This window comes from Emys orbicularis, chromosome 1 (assembly GCF_028017835.1).
Source record: "Emys orbicularis isolate rEmyOrb1 chromosome 1, rEmyOrb1.hap1, whole genome shotgun sequence".
NCBI lineage: Eukaryota > Metazoa > Chordata > Testudines > Emydidae > Emys > Emys orbicularis.
The window spans coordinates 49666848-49690801 of NC_088683.1; the positions used below are offsets into that span (position 1 = coordinate 49666848).

General features: G+C 44.5%; 1 protein-coding gene across 1 annotated transcript in view; it reads right to left on the reverse strand.

The window, feature by feature from the left end:
• The window catches only part of CFTR (CF transmembrane conductance regulator), a 134572-nt gene extending 117543 nt beyond the window's left edge, over window positions 1–17029 (reverse strand). The window contains exons 1-2 of the mRNA XM_065401426.1: window positions 16977–17029; window positions 1416–1526 (exon numbers count right to left, since the gene is read on the reverse strand). Of these exons, the coding sequence (XP_065257498.1) occupies window positions 1416–1526; window positions 16977–17029 (164 nt within the window). The remainder of the gene's footprint in view (window positions 1–1415; window positions 1527–16976) is intronic.
• Between the last annotated feature and the right edge of the window lie 6925 nt (window positions 17030–23954).

Below are 23954 nucleotides of genomic sequence, written 5' to 3' on the forward strand. Positions count from 1 at the left end.
TAAGGAACTGGACACTCCTGTATAAATTGTACCTTGTATCAATATTTATTAAGCATCATCAGAGTGCTCAGTACAGTACCAAATGGCAGAAGACAATGACTAGTGATTTTGGGTGCCCAATTAAAGACATCTTAAGGGGTCTGATTTTCAGCAGGCAGATGCTCAGCACTATGTTATTTTTGAAAATGGACCCCCCACCACTACCACCTGCATTTTTAATCTAAATGGACAGACTTAGCAATGCATATCCAATCTGTCCTGGATGATGGGGAAATATATAATGGATCTTTAAAAAAAAAAGTATGTGCAAGAGCTAGTAAATTAATCCCAGATCAATGGAAGTTAGGAGCCTACCCTTAGAGGACCTGGACCTTAAAGCCCTACCTTAGCTTCTCATTTAGGACCCATTCCTGCAAGCACCCCATAGGTGAAACTGATGCCAGGGCCAGCACAAGGTCTATACACTACTTAAAACCCACACAATCCTTATTTTGAGTGAGGCGTTTTGCAGGCCCTCTATATGTGGGTGAATTTCACTCAATGCACAAAACTCCCATTTGACTCAATAGGGATTCCATGGGTGGAGGGCCTGTAGCACAGGCCACCTGGGTGTGTTAACACTGGTAGGCTTGGCATGAAGAGTACATTTTAAGAAGGGATTTCAACAAAGAGAAGGTGGCTGTCTTTTATGCTAAAGGTGGGAAGGGATTTTCAGGGGTAAGTCAAAGCATGAAAGAGAGCATAAAGATGAGAATAGGGGAAGAATACAAAGAGAGCTGTGAGGAGAGAGGCACTGTCAGAGTAAAGAAATGGGAGCAGAGATGTAGGCAGGAGTGAAGTAATGCAAAGGTCTTGCAAGAAAGAATGAGATGCCGGAACATGATACAGGAAGTCAGTAGATTTTTAGCTGTGGTAGCAAGTGGTGGAGGCCAAGGTGGTAATCAGGAAGGCCAGGGCAGAGGAGGCTGCCTAAGAGAAATAAGGAAACAACCAGCATTTTAGCCCTGGAGACATAAAGGAAAGGATGGAATTTTTTTAGATGGTATAGAACAAAAAAACAAACAATAAGATGTGGTGATGACCTGGATATGGCGGGGAGGAAGGAGGTAGGGGTGTTGAACTGACACTGAGGTTGTGAGCCTGGTGACAGACACAAAGTGACCCATTTTTTGGAAGCTACTACATAGCTTCAAAATTTTCTGAACTGAGCCATATTCCATTTACTGTCTGAAATCTGACCAGAGCTTAAAAACATCTGAAACATCTATTGTTCCAGTGTTTCTGCTGTCAAGTTTCAATAAATTAATTAAGTTAACTAAGCTGATACCTCCACCATTTCTATCTCATTCTTCCAGACCTAGTTGCTGCCTTCCAGATCATGAGATAATGCTAACAAAATACATACTTTGTCATACCTTTCCAATTTTTCAGAAAGATTATCCGCCGAATCCGCAGAAGGGATTTGATATATGTCTGATAGTTCCAGACGTTGTCTATAACCCTTCTTCAAAATTGGTTTCGTCCATCTAAGCAGAAAGAAAATAATAACAACTATCAGTTTCTAAGGTTAATTCTGGAGTTGGTTTAGCTATTAAAGCACAATCCAGCATTGCATAGATAAGTCACCATACAACATATTATATAATAAACTATGAAACTATATTGTATTTACCAAGAATGATGTAGCTACTGAAAACATCTGGTACATATATATAGATAACATTAACAAACAGTTTCAGAGTTCTTACATTTGACCATTTGGGTCATGATCCCACTGGCTTTCTTACATACAAACTCTCATTATAATCAGTAGGAGTTAACTGAATAGAGGATTGGGCCCTTTGTGTTATATTTCCAGTAATTTATAGTCTCCATTATCATGACTATTAAATTACAAAATAATGTTATAGTAGAGATAGAAGTTATATTCATATAAGCAAGAAAATTCTAAATTACAGCATTAATTGCATGCAGAGCCGCTTGCATTGCATGTTACACAAGACTTTTTGAAGGCCTCTTAGTATAATGCGTGTGCTGAAGATATTTTTTCATCCCTAACTTCCATTTATTTTTGTCATTATGAAGTTAATACAGAACTTAAAGAGCACATTCTTAGAGCAATAGACTGGTTTAACATTAATGGAGCTGCATTATTAATGAAAGTTGCAATGCCAAATATCCATGCTTTCAGGGAATAACTTTGGTTAACAATTTTTGGACACTATCAGCTTGAGAATGATTTGGGAACTCATCTTACTGTATTGATGTCAGTTGCAACATTTCCATTGACTTCAAACAGAGCAGAAAGGGGCCCTTAAATTGCTGATCCATAGGGGAAATTCTTTATAAACCCTTGTCTGATCTATTCAGTATCTGAAATGCCTGCTACTCACTACGTGTGTTATAGAACACTATTCCCAAGTAATCCTGTTCATAATTTTATGTCATCATCTGTTAATAAGGTCATCTGAAGACACAAGTAAAACAAAATACAATTAGCAAATGAATTTAAGATTTACGAAAAGTGATGGTATATTTTACAGATACCCAAGGTAACATGGAAAATATGCTTGGCTATCATTGTTAACTATGATACATTTTCTCCAAAATAATTGTATAGCTAATATGGAAAGAAACAGATTGTGAATGATGACTGTCTATGTGTATAAATGTGTGTCGCATAGACAAACATATGACTTAGGAATATGATAAAAATTGTGATCTAACAAACATAGATTTCAAAATAGTTACCATCTAAGAGCAAAAGACCTGCATAATTTATTGCCAAGAAAAGACAGTCTGTAACTAAGGGTCAAACAAATCTTCAGGCGAAAAATAAGGAATGTTTTAAAGTGGTTACTTAGAGTTGCTTATTGGAGGTGAGTCTTGGTGTAGATTTAACTGTGTGTTTGTGTATATTATATTAAAAAAATGGACCAGATTCTCAGCTACACTAAGGCCCCATTACATTGGCAGCATAAAGGGGCCCTAAAATGGATGAAAATGTAATACAGAACAGTGTACAAGGGCCTCAGCGTAAATGAGAGTCAGGCTCATAGTGCATGTGTGTATGTGACTGTGTGAAAGTACATGTGTATACACAATCTAATCTATCATATTAAAAGGCAATTAATCATATGAAACATAAATCAATAATCCTAGCTATTCAGTACATAAAGCACTTGGGGAAATTAAATATTTCCCAAGTGGGCATTTATATCTAGCTTAAACACCACAGAGAGAATGTGCTTTCAGTAATAAAAGGATTGTTTTTCATTGCTGCGACAACAGAAATGTACAGTTCCAGATAAATTGTTTGGTCTCAGCTCAGTCCTTAACTGCAGTTTACATGAAAAGGCAGACACTGTTCATATGTCACAGTAAAGCCAACTGTCAGACTCTGTTCTGAAGAACCATAGGAAAAAGTGTATGTGTTCATGAACTTTTTGCTACTGGAGTTAGTGGTCAATGACTTCAGAAATTGATTTCTAATTCATTTTAATATGTTCTGTACTTAAAATAAGCCATAATTTCATTAACTGAAGAGCCTGGGTGATCATTGCAAATGATGACTTAGAGCATGAACAGGATGGTAGAAAGGAATAGTAGCTGTTGATATTGTACATGGCTTATACAAACACTGCTAATCCCTTGTCCTTCAGAAACAAAAACACTTACGAATTTGTTTCATAAAAGAAGCTGTTGTACATTCAGAAAATCTGGCAATCATAAATGAATGTAAGCAAGGGTCCATTAAATAGCTACTGTAGCTAATGCAAGTAAGCTGAGAGAGCTCCTAAGAGACCCCTTAATGCCAAAAACACTGTACTAAAGCTCCGTGCCTCGGACTGACTTTGATGAGTACCCTCAAGCTAAGGCCTTGTACAATGGGCTTGAAAACTGTAGTAAGCAAACCCTACCTTACCTATCTTGAGACAAGGGGGGAAATGATTTACAGTTTCATACTCCATATATATTGCATTATTTCTTTTCACACATTTTCCTTTATTTGTATTTTTTATTAGAATCGAACTGACCAGTTTGCCACAGACTGAAGAAACAAAATTGATTGTAGTTGGAGTAAGCAGAGTGACTGTTACAGAAAAATAGCATGATATAACACAGGTCTACTGTACCCATGAAAATGTGGCTTGAGTTGCTGATCAACTACAATTCTCCCTCATCCTTAACTGTGTGTATTTCACCCACCCAAATTAGCTTGTAAGTGCATAGGTCCCTCCTTAAAGACTAGTTTGATTCAACCCTGTGGGCATAAGTGGAATCTCCACCCATTGGAGCAGCTGCACTCAAGCTGGATTCACTTTATGGGCAGGCAAAGCAGTGCTAACATCACCTTCCTCCAGGGATTCCACTGGGGGTGCTTCTCTCAACAGCAACCAAGATTGTAGAAGACTCTGGTGGTGGAAGCAGTGCCAGGACATGCTGGCTCACAGCTGGTCCACATTTAAAATTTAGGTCAACATAGCTACATCACTCAGGGGTGTGAAAAATCCATACCTCTGAACACTGTAGCTATGCCAACCTAATCCCAGGTGTAGATACAGCTTCTGTCAATCTAACTACCGTTGCTTGGAGATGTGGTGTTCCTACAGGAATCGAAAAGTCTCAGGCTGTCTCGACACTACAGGGTTATGCCACTTAGCTACAAAGCTGTAGCTATGCCGGTATAACCCCCATAGTATAGCACCCCATGGCCTCAGTGCATCTCCTGGATGCTCTGGCCCTGTCCCCTCCCCAGCCAGCTCTGTTCAATTTGTGGGCTGCTGCATCAACTAGCTTCAGGCTGCTGCGCATAGTGGTGTTAAGAGGCAGCTTGCAATTATGCTTGTCCCTCAAGGTGGGTTTTCAAAAACTCCTTGGGTTTTGCTGTCAGGAAGCAAATCCTGCTTGTATGTGTTTTAAAAGCACCATGCACATCCATAAATAACCCATAATAATAATAATTTGGGGGGGCAGATTCACCAGATTTTTGCACTGGTCTGGTGATGCTAAATTATGCTAGCCAGTTAAGCCAGTTTTATAGATGATTTGCAACACCAAAGCAGCACAATGGAGCCAGAGCAACCCTTAATTTGTGAGATAACAACATTAATTCCTAATTTCTGGTTCTCATTTCTGTTGTCAGTGAGAAATAATTTTTGAAACAAAGAAAGCAAGGAGGAAGGGAAACAGATTGGCCTTAAAGCATTATACTGTATTAGCAAATGCCACCGGATTACTGGCTGGCATTTAATGAACTCTTTCACAGAGAAACCTGTAGTGCTGTCAGTCTTGCAACTAACTAGGGATGTTATTATGGGCACATATACATGAAACCCAGCTGGAGACAAGTTTCAAGGGTGAACTGTAGGTAAGAAAAAAAGAAGGAAAACAAGTTCCACCTCTTCTATTGACAGCCTGGTAACAAAATACACACCATAAGGATACAAGACACAAGGATACCATGTACGTGACACATTGTTTTAACTTTTCTTTTGTTTGTTTTCTAACTAACCTTTTTCTTTAATATTCCCTCCCTTTAGCACTCTACAATACATCTCTTATTGTAGCTATTTGCTCTTCCAGTTTGCTCAACCTTATCCCACATGAGAAAATTCAAACCTATTGGATGAACTTCTCTGCCCTGCTAGAGAGTACTACCTTTTCTCTATTAGCTGATGCTGTCTTCTCAACACGGCCAAATCCTGGCCCTGCTTAAAGCTGCTTCCTATCCCTCTGAAGTCACAAGTAGCCTCAAAGTTGGTTTAACCAGCAATGTGGGGTTTTCCCCAGCATAGAGGAATCCCTGGCATGGACAAAACATATCTGGCCCTCCCCCTCCCCCAGTCCTTATGTAGACATGCAGGTGTAGAAGCAGGCATGGCCAAAGAACTACTTTGCTGTAGCCAAAATGTGGAAATTCAGCTGTGGCCCCTGCTGCAAGGTGTGCAGAGGAGCTGCCCTGCAGGAATTCTGACTTACTCGACACCAGGGCCGGCTCTAGGCACCAGGCAACCAAGCTGGTGCTTGGGGCGGCACCTGGAGGGGGGCGGCGCGGCGCTCGGGCCGCCGGGGAGAGCGGGGCCACAGCCGGGCTCGCCGCCCTCCCCCCGGCGCTCTGGCCGCCCTCCTCCCCCGCGCCCTCCCCCCGGCTGCCGGGGGGAGAGCGGCCAGCCCCTGCCGGGGCTCGCCGCCCTGCGCTCTGGCCGCCGGGGGGAGAGCCGAGCCCCAGCCGGGGCTCACCGCCCTCTCGCCGCCCTGCCCCCGGCGCTCTGGCCGCCAGGGGAGAGCCGAGCCCTCACCGGGGCTCGCCGCCCTGCCCCCGCTGGGGCTCTGGCCGCCGGGAGGGGGGGGGGGAGAGCCGAGCCCCCACCGGGGCTCGCCGCCCTCCTCCCAGGGCTCCGGCCGCCCTCCCCTTCGGCGCCCTCCCCCCGGCCGCCGGGGGGAGAGTGGTCGCCGCCCTCCCCCCCCCGGCGCCCTGCCCCCGGCCGCCGGGGGGAGAGCGGAGCCCCCGCCGGGGCTCGCCGCCCTCCCCCCCCGCGCCCTGCCCCCGGCCGCCGGGGGGAGAGCGGAGCCCCCGCCGGGGCTCGCCGCCCTCGCCCCGGGGCTCCGGCCGCCCTCCCCCCGGCGGGAGAGCGGAGCCCCCGCCGGGGCTCGCCGCCCCCCCCGGCTCCGCCCCCCCCCCCCGCGGGGGGGGGGGGGGGGGCGGCCGGAGGCTTTTTTGCCTGGGGCGGCAAAAAAGCCAGAGCCGGCACTGCTCGACACCATTTCAACAGGTGCTGTGTACACTACTACACACTTGGTCAGCTCTATTGACTGTTGCAAAGGAGATCCTGGCTCCGCTGTCATCCCCTTTAGGTAGCTGGCAAAAGGGGACTTTTGTAAACTTTCATAGAATCATGGGGTTGTAAGGGACCTTAGGAGACCATCTAACCTAACCCCCTGCTCAAAGCAGGGCCAATCCCCAGACAGATTTTTTCCCCCTAGATCCCTAAGTGGCCCCCTCAAGGACTGAACTCACAACCCTGGGTTTAGCAGACCAATGCTCAAACCACTGAGCTATCCCTCCCCCCTGTCAGCTCAGAGCTGACTGGACAGCTGAGACCAAGTAACCAACACACAATTCTGAGCTCCCACCACATGCCAGCAACAGACCAGCGTGCATGGACAGGTTGGACTGACCCAAAGCAGGGAGGGGATTGCACTGGCATGGGGCAGAGAGTCTGTGTGTATTTAGCTATGCAAGGGGAGATGTATGCTGTAAGAGGGGCAAGGGAATGTGTGTAATCCCTGCTAGAGATCCTTGACCTAGGGGTATTCCTGGCTTTCCCAGGGTTAGATAAAAGTGTTCTGTTGTTAAGTGTGGTGCTTATTCCAGGAGTTAACTCTGGTCTCCCTAGGAAGGAAGGTTGATGTTTGTGAAGAGGCCTATGGCTGAGACCTGGGATCCTTTCCCCAACCCTGGGAGCTTCCCTACCTAACATATGAAAGACTTTGTGCTTGAATCAACATGGCTAGTAGAGGGAAGTGCATATCTCATACCCACTTTACACCTGTGATGGCAGCTTCATTCCAGGTGTGAAATTTAACCTTCAGGGGATGGCAGGCAGTGCATGACCAGGTGAGGACAGCTTTAAAGCATGGCTGGAGATGCTTCAGAACATCCACAGTGCAACAATTTATCACCAGACAGCACCACCACTTCCTGGAAATGCATTGTGCAGTCTCAGGTCCCCCAAATGCAGGGGTTGCAGGTGTCTTGTTTCATTCCTCCTTTCTGTGAGCTTTCCACCACAATGGGACCAATGCCCTGTGTATTTATCTGGCTGAATCAAACCTCTAACATTATTCTCCACTTACCATAATTTTAAAACATTCTATATGAAATCAGACATTAGGATAGAAAATGTTTATACAACATGTTGCATTAATTTTGTATGGCTGAGATATATTTCTTTGCAGCTCTGAAGAAGCATGATTAAAATATAAGAAAAAATTGAACAAATATTCTGAACATTATATTTATTGCTTCAAAGAGTTGGAGATAAATGTGGATCTTATTAATTTATATGCTTTCTTTGCAGATCACTAAAACTGAAGAATTAAATTTCTCTCTTAATGAACATTTGTGTTTGCTGTCAAGTGTTATTTAACATGGAAAACATTTAGCTGCAATATCATTGACTATGCCACTAACTGTGAATAGCACTGTTTGTAGAATAATCAATGTTCTGTTGAAACCCCAGGGTCCCAATAGCTAATCTTAATGAGAATTACTCAATGGAAAATCTTGGACAAGATTTACATTTTTTATGACCATTTTCAAATATGTGACATTTATTCTGGCTATTGTCCAGGATTCGCCACTGAGTAATGTGATCTAGAAGTGGCTTTTGGGATCCTGCCTTTTTAGCAGAATTTTGATTTTTCCTTTGCATAGTGCTTTTTACAGCTAGTAAGATGGTCAATACTACTTCATGTTTTTGAGGTATTATAACTATGAAGCCCAGTCTATATGTGAAAACCAAAATAGGGCACATTCTAGGAACAAAGATACACATGTGGTGTGCCATATAAGGGTAAAAGATATTAAATGCATTAAAGTCTGTCATTATTTGATTTGGATAGTGTGACAGACCCAGACCAGTGGGGTACAGGAGTCTGGTAGAGGGCAAATATACTGGTCACTGGATGAGTAGTTTTCTGTTCCCTGAGTGACCAGAGCAGGGGCTGCACTACAGTAATCAGGAACCTGCTAGAACCAGTTAAGACAGGCAGGCTAATTAGGACACCTGGAGTCAATTAAGAAGAAGCTGCTAGAATCAATTAAGGCAGGCTAATCAGGGCACCTGGGCTTTAAAAAGGAGCTCACTTGAGTTTGTGGTGTGAGTGTGAGGAGCTAGGTACAAGGAACTGAGAGTGTGCTGCTGGAGGACTGAGGAGCACAAGCGTTATCAGACACCAGGAGGAAGGGCCTGTGGTGAGACTAAGGAAGGTGTTTGGAGGAGGCCATGGGGAAGTAGCCTAGGGAGTTGTAGCTGTCATGTAACTGTTACAGGAGGCACTATAGACAGCTGCAATCCACAGGGCCCTGGGCTGGAACCTGGAGTAGAGGGTGGGCCCGGGTTCCCCCCCAAACCTCCCAATTGACCTGGACTGTGGGTTCTTCCAGAGGGGAAGGTTTCTGGGCTGTTCCCCAACCCACATGGTGAATCTCTGAGGCAAGAAAATCTGCCAATAAGCGCAGGACCCACCAAGGTAGAGGAGGAACTTTGTCACAATAGGTAAATGTGAAGCTTGTCATAAGCAACAGAGATACATCCACTGAACTTTCAATTATAGAGTGGATCCATGAAAACACAATGTCGGCTATTAGTTGTAAACAGGTCTAGCAATAATATTTAGTTGCTAAAGCACGTAGCAATGGAAAAGCTGGCTCAAGAGAAGGCTCTTTTGTTTTTAGATATTAACTAATTCTGAGTCAATGAACTAACCTCACTTCACGCTGTCTTTTAACTAGGAAATATGGTTTGTACCCCTAAATATCTGTCCCTTTTTTAAAAAAAAAATTACCATTTGTTTCAATGTTATTTTGAATATATTTTTTTTAAGTATTAGGTTAGTTTTCTAAAATTATTTGAAATAGTTCAGTAGTAAGATGTCTTTAGATTTTAAAATTAACTTTAGAGAAATCTGTTAAGTTCTGCATAAGTCAGAAGATGAACAATAGCAATAAAATGACTAGAAATGTTGTATAGGTCAGTAAGGGCCAAATCTTGTTTGTATTTTTCACAGAAATAGTCTCAATGAGTTCAGTTGGAGTCCTCGTGTGACTAAGGCCTGGTCTACACTAACCCCCAAATTCGAACTAAGGTACGCAACTTCAGCTACGTGAATAACGTAGCTGAAGTCGACATACCTTAGTTCGAACTTACCGCGGTTCAGACGCGGTCCACATGCGGCAGGCAGGCTCCCCGTCGACTCCGCGGTACTCCTCTCGCCGAGCTGGAGTACCGCAGTCGACGGCGAGCGCTTCTGGGATCGATTTAGCGCGTCCAGACCAGACGTGATAAATCGAACACGGAAGTTCGATTGCCAGCTGTCGAACTACCGCGGTAGTGTAGACCTGGCCTAAGGTAAGCAAGATTTAATCCTGAATCTTTTATCTATCAGGACTAGAATCAGAATTAATTATCAGATCTACAGTAATGGTCTTTCTACTGGCAGACTAAAATATCTGCTCAGTTTTCAACAGTTAAGAAAGAGGACCTGGACAGCTAAGAGACGAAACCAACAGCTTTGCAAATTTAGGACAACCACGAGTAGTGTGAAATCATTTTGCAAATGATTGCACAGTTTGCAAATACAATCACTTTGGTAGTCACAGGTTTGTTCATTAAAGTCTGGCCATTATGTGTCTTGGCAGAGACCTCAAAATATCCATTCTTTCGAATATCCCCCAGCAAGAACATTTTGCCACTAAAACCATGAGTTTCCCTGGGTTTGACACACTCATTGTCCATCTATGCCTTTATGGGCACATTATGTACTGAGGTCCAGTGTAGTTTTCACATGCTATTCAAAAAGTTGTGGAATAAAAGCATTTAAACAGAGAGATCCTTTCCAAATCTATAGTTTATTCCAGCATCACTGACTTATTTGTGAACAGAACTAAATATCTTATTGAACAATTGACAGGGCGTTAACTGGGATTAATGAAGAAATAAACATCCATGGGTATACTGACTTCTTCTCTCATGCAAGAGAAATTACTATTCCCATTGAAGTGAAAATATGTCAAACATGTGGGTATTCAAGAGAGCAAGAATTCGTATATGTATCTTTTGTATGGAACTTGATTGTAATAGCTTGTTTCAGGTACATTCTGAATTAACTTTCCCACACACGAAGCATGATTTGGTGGTTGAAGTACTGGTCTGGGACTCAGGAGGTCTGGATTCATTTCCTCCTCTGCCATAGACTTCCTGTGTGATGTTGGGAAAATCACTTAAGCTCTCTGTGCCTTAGTTACCCATCTGTAAAATGAGAATAATACTTCCTTTTCCCCACCCCTTGCCTGTGGTGTCTATTTACACAGTAAGCTCTTCAAGGTGGCGACTCTCTCACTACATCTTTGTACAGTGCCTAGCACATGAGGTCCTTGATCTTTATTAGAGCTTCTAGAGGCTACTATAATATAAATAAGATGGCTTTCACTGTCAATTTTTAGTAATTAAAAATACTTCAAGGATTTAACTGCATTGCCCTCCTTCCTGATAAAATAGAATAAGTGTAAAAAATGGATAAGTTCTTAAATATTTCAAATATTTATTCTGGTTTAAATGTACATACCCATTACAAGTTTTTATCCTATCACAGAGCTAAGAGCCTTTTGGCATCTTTCAGAAAACTCAGACATGTTGATTTGGGCAGTTGTATTTTGGATGGATGAAATAGCCATATAGGAAGAGGTTCCATTAGTTGCCGTGGAACTAGTACTTTTGGCTGTTAACTGAAACACTGGTGGTTCAGACTTACCCAGGGATGGACTTTAAACATGTTAGCAGAGGGAGGATTGCACTGGGATTGAAATGATAGGATTTGTAATATGGAGATCAGAGTACTAGTCCAGGTTATACAACAGATTTCCTCTTCCACACTGGAGACATTTCTTGCACCCAAATTTTAAAAAGTGGACTCAAGGTTTTGAGGATTGGCATTCAAAATTTAGGGGCTGATTTTCAGAGATGCTCAACACCCACAGCTGTCACCGAATTCAATCAGATTGATCAGTGCTCAGCACCTTTGAAAGTCAGGCCCTAGATGCTGAAAGTTGGACACCAAAAACCTGATGTGCCCAAAGCTAGGGGCCACTTCTGCAAATGTGGGCATAATCTCTATGTATCATTTACCTCAGCTACAAAATAATGATACTTATTATTTATATAAATATTTTTCCAATTTCACAGGGATATGGTGACAACTAATGAACATATGTAAAGTACTTTGAAATCCTTGGATGGAAGGTGCTGTCAGTGTGCAAAGGGGGCATTTGCTTAACTTCACACACTAAGTAGTCCTCATGAAGACAATGGGACTATTTTGTCTAAGGCTACATCTACATTGAAAATTAATGTATAATTGTGGTGCAAGTTGGCATACCCACACTAGCTTTGATCTAACTGGCAATGCAGGCTGGTCAACCCAGCAGATACCCATTTGGGATCCTGGGTGTATACTTGGGTTGCTAGCCTGCACCAGGTTCCATGCTGACACATCTTCATTGCTGCTGTTTCCCATGCTAGCTAAATTAAAGCCGGAGCAGGTATGCTTACCTGCACTGCAATTGCACCTTAATTTGTGGTGTAGACATATCCTAAGTCTTTCCTGGATCAGGGTCTATTTTTTGAGTCAAGATTCATAGATTCCAAGGTCAGAAGGAACCAATGATCATCTAATCTGCCCTCCTGTATAACACCAGCCATAGAACTTCCCCAAAATAATCCCTAGAGCAGATATTTTAGAAAAACATCCAGTCTTGATTTAGAAATTGTCAGTGCTGGAGAATCCACTATCACCCTTGGTAAATTGTTCCAATGGTGGTTTACTCTGAATGTTAAAAACATACACCTTATTTCCACTGTGAATTTGTCTAGATGAGAAGTTTCCAAAGCACAGACTAGTGTCTTGTCATGAGGGGTAGAAAGGAAGAAATGTACTCTGGAGCTATGGTAGAAATAGAAGTAGCACAATTATAACTTGTGTAAATCATAGAATCATAAGACTGGAAGGGACCTTGAGAAGTCATCTAGTCCAGTCCCCTGCACTCATGGCAGGACTAAGTATTATCTAGATCATTCCTGACAGGTGTTTGTCTAACTTGCTCTTAAAAATCTCCAATGATGGAGATTCCGCAACCTCCCTAGGCAATTTATTCCAGTGCTTAACCACTCTGACAGCTAGGAAGTTTTTCCTAATGTCCAACCTAAACCTCCCTTGCTGCAATTTAAGCCCATTGCTTCTTGTCCTATCCTCAGCAGTTAAGAAGAACAATTCTTCTCCCTCCTCCTTTTACGTACTTGAAAACTGTTATGTCCCCCCTCAGTCTTCTCTTTTCCAGACTAAACATACCCAATTTTTTTCAATCTTCCCTCATAGGTCATGTTTTCTAGACCTTTAATCACTTTTGTTACTCTTCTCTGGACTCTCTCCAATTTGTCCACATCCTTCCTGGAATGTGATACCCAGAACTGGACACAGTACTCCAGTTGAGGCCTAATCAGCGCGAAGTAGAGCAGAAGAATTATTTCTCGTGTCTTGCTTACAACACTCCTGCTAATACATCCCAGAAGGATGTTTGCTTTTTTTGCAAGTGTTACACTGTTGACTCATATTTATCATGTGGTCCACTATGACCCCCAGATCCCTTTCCGCAATACTCCTTCCTAGGCAGTTATTTCCCATTTTGTATGTGTGCAACTGATGGTTTCTTCCTAAATGGAGCACTTTACATTTGTCCTTATTGAATTTCATCCTATTTACTTCAGACCATTTCTCCAGTTTGTCCAGATTATTTTGAATTTTAATACTATCCTCCAAAGCACTGGCAACCCCTCCCAGCTTGGTATCGTCTTCAAACTTTATAAGTGAACTCTCTATGCCATTATCTAAATAACTGATGAAGATATTGAACAGAACTGGACCAGAACTTATCCCTGCGGGACCCCACTCATTATGCTCTTCCAGCATAACGTGGAATGTTTTCCACGTAAAATGTTTTCCTAGTAAAAGTTGATGTTACTTACCTTGTTTACTTTACATTTTTTCATACTGAAGAAATGAAATTTTCTAAACCAAAACTTGCTTATTTATTCATAGTTATAAATGTTTCAGAAAATAGCTAATTTTTAAATTATGAACTTTTATAGTCTATACAATCAAACCTCTTTCTCTTTTTGCAAGACTGGATCATTTTCTTGAATAGTCATATAAAAAGAGAGAGTTCCCTTGTTAAGAGTCAATATGTGACATTGCTCCTTTATAAAACTTGTTGTTGTCTGAACTTCTTTTAGGGCAGGGATTGGAAACATTTTTAAAGAAAATGTACAAATACAGTATTGAAATGTATCTACCTTAACTACATTAGTTACAAACTAAGACCCAAATTCCGCACTCAGCTATGATCACATAATTCCCAAGCAGGACAGATGCATCTAAGCAAAGAATCTGGCCATAGGTTTGTAGAAAGTAATCTATTTAATGTTTCATATGCTGTCATCAGATAGTTGAGAACCACTATGATGAATTATATGTTTATCACTGAGAATCTCCTGGTGGATATCTTCTCTGCAAATTTTGCCACAATTATTTCAAATGGTCCTATAGTGACCTTCAGTCTACATTACATCCAGATTGGCATTTTACAAATACAAAGCTATGAAAGAAGCATAACCCAGTAGACACTGTTTTAAGTGAAGATTTCTTAAACTACATGGAGATAGATTATGAGACAACGTTAAATAATTGTTGTTAGTGTGGAAGAAAAAGTTACTTTTCCTATCACTTTATAAACAAAGGAAGGACTGACTCCTTGATTTTATTTCAGCTGCTCTGTTCATGCTACATTAGTACTTGAGAGCACCACACCTGGTCCATGAGATAGCATTTAAGCCATATGCTTACAGTTAAGCACATTCTTAAGTGCTTTCTAAATGCGGCTGCTTTCTTGAACTGGGGCTGCTCTTGTTATGCAGATAGAATTTCATTTGTGTGTAATTATACCATTTTAGAAAAACTCAACCAAATTCAACTTTTTATCACAACTTTATGGGATGAACCAGTTTGAGTCTACAAGTGTCTACCTAATGCTATGCAAGAATATTGTTCTGGTTTTGTAAAGTTAGTATTTCTTAGAGTATTCACATAGTATTTCTTAAATTTTGTTCACTTCTTATAACTTGTTGCTGTATGGCAGCTTGCTTTCTAGCAAATAGAGTAGCATAATTTCCCCCCCCCCCCCCCCCCCCCGAAATTTATCTTGACCCTATGAGACAGATACTCTATTTGGGTAACTGAACAGTGAAGGCATGTATTTTCAAATAAACTAATACATTTTCATAGATTTTAAAAAAATGTTGGCTTTTTAACAGACAGATATTTAACAAACAAGAACTATGTATTCTGGCACCCTTCCAAAAGAAAAATGTTGATGCAACTCTTAACATTCATCAGTTTTCACATCTAACTAGTTTTAATCTATTGATATATCAGATAAAATATTCAGAAAGTATTGAATCCTAAAATATATTATACATTTTGAGAAGGAGTAGAGGAATCACTTGTAATGTAAATGTCCTAGACAGCAAATAAACAGAAAACTTTGTAGTACCAGAAATTTATTATTTTATCAGGCTCATTCACTGTGGAGGTATGCCCATATTCTACATGATGGGGGGGGGGGGGGGGTTTCCCATAGGAAGTTTATTTTCACTGGGTTGACTTTTCTTCTGTCAAACTAATTATTATAAAATGGTTTAAATGTTGACAGGAGAAGGAAACATTTTGAGTATATATTTAGTACATCTCTTTAAAACAGAGTAATAAGTATGTTATTTTAGTTGCCCCTTGATTTATATTTATTTCAACTTCACAACAGGCCTGATCCAAAGCCCACTGAAGTGAATAGAAAGATTCCCCTTGATTTTAAGTATCTTGGGTCTTATCCAAAGCCCATTAAGCACATGCTTAATGTGAAGCACGTGCATTTAAGCCCTAGTTTAGACCGTGGACATTTTGCCCAAAGCAGGGATCAGAAATAATTTATTTTCTTTTCTTGCATTGTATTAATTGAGGCATAAGCATCAAGATTCTAAGATACTGTATTTACTCTTACTGTGTGAGGTACCCTAGAAATAACTAAGATGAAAACAAAATAGAGCCTGGACTAGTCTCCCAAAAAGCATTTTAAGAGGCATAGTTATCCTGAAATTTAGTCATTTTAAAAAGGTAAGCTAAAAGTTGTCTGAGGTACCACACCTCCCAGAATCCCCCTACCATTCATAATCACATTTTCGATTTTATAAACGGATTTTTTCACCCCTATTGCTGCGTGTAGGACCCACACAAACAACAAGGAAAACTACCTAGCTGCGTGAAATTGGGTGTACCCAGTATGCTCTCAGATGCCCAAAGTTGGGGAAATAGAGAGAAGGATTTTTGTCTTTCTAATCTCTCTAGTATAATATCAGCTGTTACACGTAACAGCTCCAGGTAAAAGGATTTCAAATGTATGATTTCTATGTTGTTCCACTGTGTGTGGTGGGTGAGGGGGACGAAAAAGAATCTCTTGTACACACAAGAAGAGAAAAGGGACCAGGGACTTTCGTCCCCATAGGACACGTCTCAGTCGGAAGCGAGATTTATGTCTAAGGTGTCCCTAAGATCACCTTTAAAAAAACGTGCTTGCAAAGCAAATTTCCCCGAAGTTCTCACACCTTGGAGTTAAATGTACAACAGCCAGGCTCAGAAGTAGAGCAATTTACCAAAGGTTGCGCAGATAATCTACTACAAAGGAATTTACCCATTATGGATGTGATCATTTATGACACTTGCACAGCCGCCCCTTGTGTTCAAAACACGGGCACGAGGTGCCAGGGAAGACCACGGCGCGAAGATCCTCCTGGAATAAACCAGGCGAGCGCGGCTCTCTTTGCAAAACATTCCGGGGCTAATGGGCGCAAGGCAACGTGCCCGGAGGAGACTCGGCTGAGGGTCCCGGGCTCCAGATGGGGCAGCCCTGCGCTCGCGCGCAGTCACTACCCGCTGCCAGTCCCCCGGGGCCCTCCGAGGCGCGCGGCGGACACAGCCTGGAGGCTGAGGGTGCAGAGAGCCGGGGGACCCAGCCAAGCCACACCTCGCATGCCGCCGCCCGCTGCAGGGTCCTTCCCCTCGCCCCCGTCCCCAGCCCCGGCTCTTACCTGAAGAAAAGCTTGGAGAAGACGTTGGCCTTCTCCAGAGGGGACCGCTGCATGGTGCCCGGGCCGCCTGCCGGGCGGCGCTAGGCGCAGGGAGCTGCAGCGGCGCTAGCTAATTGCTAAACTCTCCCGCGTCCGCTCCGCTCCTGCGGCTCCCCCACCTTATGCACCCTGCCCGCGCTGATGTCATTGCCTCCCTCCTTCCCCTGCCCCTCTCCCCGCCTCTGCTGTGCCCACGGGGCCTGCCCTCCGACCCCCTCCCCCGCGCCCCGCTGGCCTCGCCCCTCGGGGGCAGTCACCAAAGGAATCCGCCGCTGCGGGAACCACCCGCCTGCTCCCTCCAGGTGACGCGCTGCGCGCCCGGCCGGCTGCTGGGACCCCCGGCCCCGAGTCCTCAGGGCAGCGTCCCAGGCGCTGAGTGCGAGGAGCCCCGTACCCCCGGGTGCCGCCTCGCTGCGTCTCGGGCACTGGGAGAGGAATAGCGACGCCTCTCGGGCTTACTCGCCCCACACACTTGTGCTTAGGGGCTGTGTCAAGCAGGGTGGGCTCCCTGGGGTCGGTCTCCTCCAGGTGACCCCCCCACCCCACCCCTAGCAGTTTGCTGGGATCAGGCAGAAACCCCCCCCCTCTCCCCCAAACGGAATCTTCCTTCTGCTGGGAAAGTGCCCCCCCCCCACCTTAGCGCTTTCTGGATTGTGCCCGGGGTCTTATTTCCTGCCCCCGGGTTTGCAGTCTTTGCCTGGTACTGTGTAACACTGTTCACTCCAGAGCTCTGATCCCAGGGATTGCTACACCCCATCCCCACCCGTAGCTGAGCTGGGAACTCAGATGCCAAGCACAACACATTACCGACCTAAAAGAACTGGCAGGGGTTCACCGGGACACCTGCTATCAGCAGGGCCATAGCAACAAAGAACGTGGCCCCCTCCGAACGGTGGCCCCATCCGAACATATGTCCAGGCGGGGCCCCTTACAATGCAGAAACTGGAATGCGGTATTTATTTTGCCACTTTTAGGGGCCCCCTTCCTTGCGTGGCCCCCTCCGGTCGGAGGGTACAGAGGACGCTCGCTACGCCTCTGACTATCAGCAGGGCGGGCTTTAGGAAGTGTGGGGCCCAATTCGAACATTTTCCTTGGGGCCCTGGCAGGGATGACTTAAAAAAAAAATGTAAAAAAAAGCCTTTCATTTCTTAGCAACTGGTTCCCTATAAAAAGTTCTGATTTAAGGGATGTGCCACAGTATGTATTTTTTTGTACCAATAGGGTTACCATACATCTGTCAGGTTTCAGACACGGTTACAGATACATCTGTATTTTCCCAGGAGGAATTTTTAAATTTTAAATTGTAAAAATTCCTCCCGGACGGCGATTTAAGAACCAAAAAGCCTGACATGTCCGGGAAAATACAGATGTATGTTAACCCTACCTAAAGTTCTTTTTTAAAAAGATGGGCCTGAACTAGAAATGAGCTCCGTTTCACATGTGTGGGTCCCCACCACTCCCTGGGGGTGTGCTAGGGTGACCAGATGTCCCGATTTTATAGGGACAGTCCCGATTTTGGGGTCTTTTTCTTATATAGGATCCTATTACCCCAACCCCCGTCCCAATTTTTCACACTTGCTGTCTGGTCACCCGGTGTGCACATTTGTGGGTCCCAGCTGCTCCCTGCCCCCCCTCATTGAAGCAGGTGTGCAGGGTTACTGCCCTGGGAACTGCAGGGCACCACTGGACATGGGGCTGGCTGGAGGCAGGGCAGGGGCTGGCTGGAGGTAGGGTCTGGCTGCAGGCAGGGCAGGGGGTGTGGGGCTGGCTGGAGACAGGGGTATGTGGGGTGGGCTGGCTGGCTTCAGGCAGGGCCACAGAGGGGTGCGGCATGGGTTGGCAGGGCTGGAGACAGAGGGACTGGCTGGCTTCAGGCAGGGGGGTGCGGCAGGGGTTGGCTGGAGACAGGGCAGGGGGTGCAGGGCTGGTGTGGGCAGGGCAGGGGGTGCAGGGCTGGTGCAGGCAGGGGGGTGTCTGGGGCTGGCTGGCTTTGGGCAGGGCCGCAGGGGGGTGCGGCAGGGGTTGGCTGGAGACAGGGCCAGGGGTGCAGCAGGGGCTGGTGCGGGCAGGGGGTGCGGGGCTGGCTGCAAGCAGGGCAGGGGGTGCGGGGCTGGCTGGAGACAGGGGCTGGCTGCGGGTAGGGCAGGGGGTGCGGGGCTGGTGCGGGCAGAGGGTGCGGGTACAGCCCACCCTGTACAGTAAGTGCCCCCTCCTCCTCCTCCTCCTCCCCCACCGGGGTAGCAGCAGCAGCAGCAGCAGCCCGGGGCTCGAGGGCTATTTAAAGGGCCCGGGGCTCCCCTGCTTCCACCGCCCTGGCCCTTTAAATAGCCGCGGGAGCCCTGGGGAAGCGGCGGGACTCCAGAGGCTATTTAAAGGGTTGGGGCGGTAGAAGCAACGGGAGCTCTGGACTTTTTAAATAGCCCCTAGAGCCCTGCAGCCCTACCCCAGTGCTCCAGCAGTGGGGCTCTGGTGGCAATTTAAAGGGCCTGGGGCTCCAGCCCCAGGCCCTTTAAATTGCCCCCTGGGGAAGCCGGGCCACCCGGGTACAGTACACCGGGTCTTGCCGGTACACCATACCGGGGCTTGGGCGCGGGGCCCTCTTAGGGGCGGGGCCCAATTCAGGGGAATTGGTTGAATTGGCCTAAAGACGGCCCTCCTATGGAGCCAAGTTCAGTCTCAGTCAGCAAACCTTCTTGAAAGGTTTATGGAGAGAAACGGAGACTCCCACTTTAAAATACAAGACTTGGCCTGTAAAGCTGGTTTCCTCAGAAGAAAAGGTAAACTCGGGTATCTCGAGGAAATCCGGTGCAAAGGGAGTTGAAATCCTTGCTCCCGCCTCAGCCTTTATAAAGTGCTCAGTACACCTTGTGTTAAATCCTGGAACGCTATTGTTAAAAGTGTTAAGCACACATTGACATTAGAATGGAGCAGATTAATCGCAAAGTAGGCTTTTTGAATCTGAGATTTTTATCATCTCCAGGTCTTTGGTAAATTTGTTTACTGTGAAATTACCTCATTAATTTCTGCTTGATATGAATGCAAATAAGTACAAATGTGAATACTTAATAATAAGGATACTGTCACGGGGTGTGCAGACCCCATGCTGTCTTGGCCACTAAAGGGTTACTAGGATTGGGAAACTGCCTGCCTGCTGAGCTGGGGCTTATCAGGGGACTCACAACAGCTGCAGAGATAAAAAGATGTTGAACAGAAGGGTGGGATGGCAGCTAAAGAAGCTGAAGAGCTATGGTGAGCAGGAGCCTTCAGCAACAGACTGGTGAGATACTGCCCAGGAAAATGGACTCCCTGGAGGATGAGATCAAAGGGGTAACTGAGGAACAGCTTGAAGGACAGGCATGCTAGGTAGGCAAGGGGAACATGAAGGGGTTGGGAGAGCTTGACGCTGACCACTTTGTTATAAGAACGGCCATAATGGGTCAGACCACAGGTCTCTCTAGCCCAGTATTCTGTCTTCCAACAGTGACTGATGCTGGATGCTTCAGAGGGAATGAATAGAACTGGGCAATTATGGAGTGATCCATCCCTCGCCTTCTAGTCACCGATTCCAACAGTCAGAGGCTTAGGGAAGTGCAGAGCATGGGCTTGCATTCCTGACCATTTTGGCTAATAGCCATTGATGTCTGTCAATGGCTGTCTGTTCATGAACTTATCTTGTGCAGGGTTTCTGGTCTGGAACCCAGGAGAGTGGATGAGCCTGGATTCCCTACCAAGCCCAGCTTATCAAGGCCTTGAAAAAGTGAGCCATTCCCAAAGAAGCCAGAGGCTGTGTCCCCCTCACCTAGGCTCGCTTGCCTCCTGAAATATTGGACATTTTAATACCCCAAAAGGGAAGGGGTTATCAGTGGCCTGGGCTGAGGTTGTAACAAAGAATCAGTGAGTGGGCTGGAAGGTGGGCAGCCCCTCAAAGAAGAAGGGAAAATGAGGCAGAGTTGCTGTGTTACCTGGTCTAGCTATGAGGGGTGCTGAAGATACTGAAAAAGAGTCATATTTACTTTAAAAACGCATCTGCTGCATATTTCTTCTGTTTTCTTACAGGGCATGATTGTCTTAACTCATGAATGTAAGAAGCGAAGCTGTTTCCTTATTGTGAAACTTCCCCAGAACAATCATTCCAGCTCAGTCAAGGTGGGATGTCCTATATTTCATAATATTCCATCAACACACTATGATTTATAAAGCACCATAAATGTGCATTGTGCATTATAAACAAGATACCTGATTCCTGCCCCCAAACACGTTAAAATCTAAGCATAGCCAAAATGCCAACAAACATAGAACTAACGTTAGGAAGAACACTGATCACAGCATAAGAACATATGGTTATTTTGTTTAGTTATGCGTTCAATGTGATTGATCCTGGTTTGTTTTGTTTAATACTCTGGTTTTGCTGTTTAAACACTACATTTGTTGACTTTGATTTTTGTATTTGCAACATTAGATATGGGAGTGGGGGATCTATCTTTCTGCAAGTTTGGGTTGCTCCCCTCAGTATATTGTCTAGGACTTTATCCAGACTAATTGCATCTCCAGCACTGTGCCTTTCTCTTTTCTTGTAGTTCATGCTACTGTTTAACTTGCTGTCTCTCCTAGGAAGCTTTTACTGATATTTTTAATTAATTTTATATCATTATTTCTAGTTATGCCCAGCTGTACTTCCATAAATAATTCCTTTTCATCTTGGTGGTGTTTCCTCACAGTATATGTAGTTGGTTAATGTCTCCTCTTCTGGAGTGTCTAAATGAGGCTTTTTTGGTCTCAAATTTCCCACTGATCCTACCACAGTGATCGCAATAATGGGAGTACCAGTATAGACAGGACTCCAGACAGCTGTCCTTATCTTAAGGACTAGGTCATCTCATCTCATCCTGCTCAGATTAGGTCTAGATCGGGGTAGGCAACCTATGGCACGCGTGCCGAAGGCAGCACGTGAGCTGATTTTCAGTGGCACTCATGCTGCCCGGGTCCTGGCCACTGGTCCAGGGGGCTCTGCATTTTAATTTAATTTTTAAATGAAGCTTCTTAAACATTTTAAAAACCTTATTTACTTTTCATACATCAATAGTTTAGTTATATATTATAGACTTAGAGAAAGAGACCTTCTAAAAACGTTAAAATGTATTACTGGCACGCGGAACCTTAAATTAGAGTGAATAAATGAAGACTCGGCACACTACTTCTGAAAGGTTGCCGATCCCTGGTCTAGATGATGCCATGCTTAAAACATCAATGGCTGCTGAAGCCTTGTCTACGCTAGTACTCCTTCTGTTGCGATCACCCATGGAGCTGAACTGGTGGCAGCAACAGTGGGAAACTTGACGCAAAAAAGACTGGTGGAGATGTCCCCCTTAATCATTGTTTAGACTATTTGCAAATTTAGCTCTAAAGTCTTTCCTTATAAATCAAGCTCTCTAGCCCCTTAACTATTCTGATTATTCTTCTCTGTACTTGTCAATAACTCTCAGATTCTAAGGTGTCCAGGTGTAGTGTCATCAGAGCCACAGGGACTATCCTTTCCGTGCTCCATGACTTGATAACTCTGCATACATAACCCAAAATTGCATAGGCCTTTTTTCCCTTATCATATTGCAAACTCTAATCTAACTTGTTGTCCAATATCACTCCAAGATATTTTTTTTCTGCATTGCTGCTTTCTGGATTTCTCCCTTCCAATGAATATCTGTATTTCAGATTACTTTCACTTTGAAAGACTTGCAAGGTAGTATATTAAGGAATCTTAATTTGTTACTTTAGAACTGTCCATATTCCTAACCTTCTCTAATGGGATTGATGCTGCTCTAGTTGAAATAATTGAGAAACTTGTCTGTAACATTAGTCTGAGCAGGAATTGGTCTTAGGTGTGGGAACCACAAAAGTACTTTGATGCCTAAGTCCCAGTTTTGGTTCCACTGTGATCCCCAAAACTCCTGCTGAATGTAGAAAGGTGTCCTAAACACTGGATTAGTCATTTCTCTCTAGCACAATGATTTATTCACAGTGGAACAGCGTCAGCAGAAGATACTGAGGGAGTCCCAATTCAGAATATCCCATAGCTAACTAGTAAAAGCACCTGCCTAACATTTGAACAGGTGTCTCCCACCTCTTTTCTCCCCCCTCAGGGAAGAAGGAGGGGCAATGAACCCTGGGTCTCCCACATCCCAGGTGAGTGCTCTAACCAGATGTTCTGTGTGGAGCATCGCAGGGGCCTAACTCATTCCTGCAAGAAACACCTTGAGCACCTAAGCTGTCTGACTGCAGGTGGTGAGGTCTTGTTCGTGGATTCCAAAGAAGAGCTAGGTGCCTCCCTGCAACCTGGACTCATGTACCTATCTCAGGGCAGGGAGGGGGAAGTGCGTGGTGTGGCTTAGTGCACATCCTTCTCCTCAGCATTTCCCATTGGCTAGCTTAGGAAGGCCCCTGCCTAGCATGCTGTCATTTGTGGGTCACATTTTTAGGCATCTCTCTCCCCATTTGTCATTTAGGGAGCCTAGGTGCCTAACTTGGCTTTGCGGATTAGTGTTGTTCCTGTGGGTGTTGGGTTTTTGTTTTGTTTTGTTTTAACCCACTAGGTGCCTAAAAGTTAAGTGTTGTGGCACTCAGAGTTGCAACACTTAAGTCTCTTTGTGGTTCCCTCCCTAATTCTCTTTGGGTTATTTCTGTTCTTTCTGGTTACACCCCCTTCCAATTTAGTATCTGTGAATTTCACTGACCTGCTCTTTATTTATTTCCATTTTTAGAAATGACATATTTGTCATTTCTGACACCAATCTGACCCAATCTGACACCAACAATTTTATCCACTAATTTTATGCACTTCCAGCTGGTTTTACTACATTTTACTACATTTTGCTCAAAAAGCTTAGTAAAAGATAAAGTCCCTGATCCAAAGATCTTATCTTGGGGTGGGGGTGGGGGGGAGTT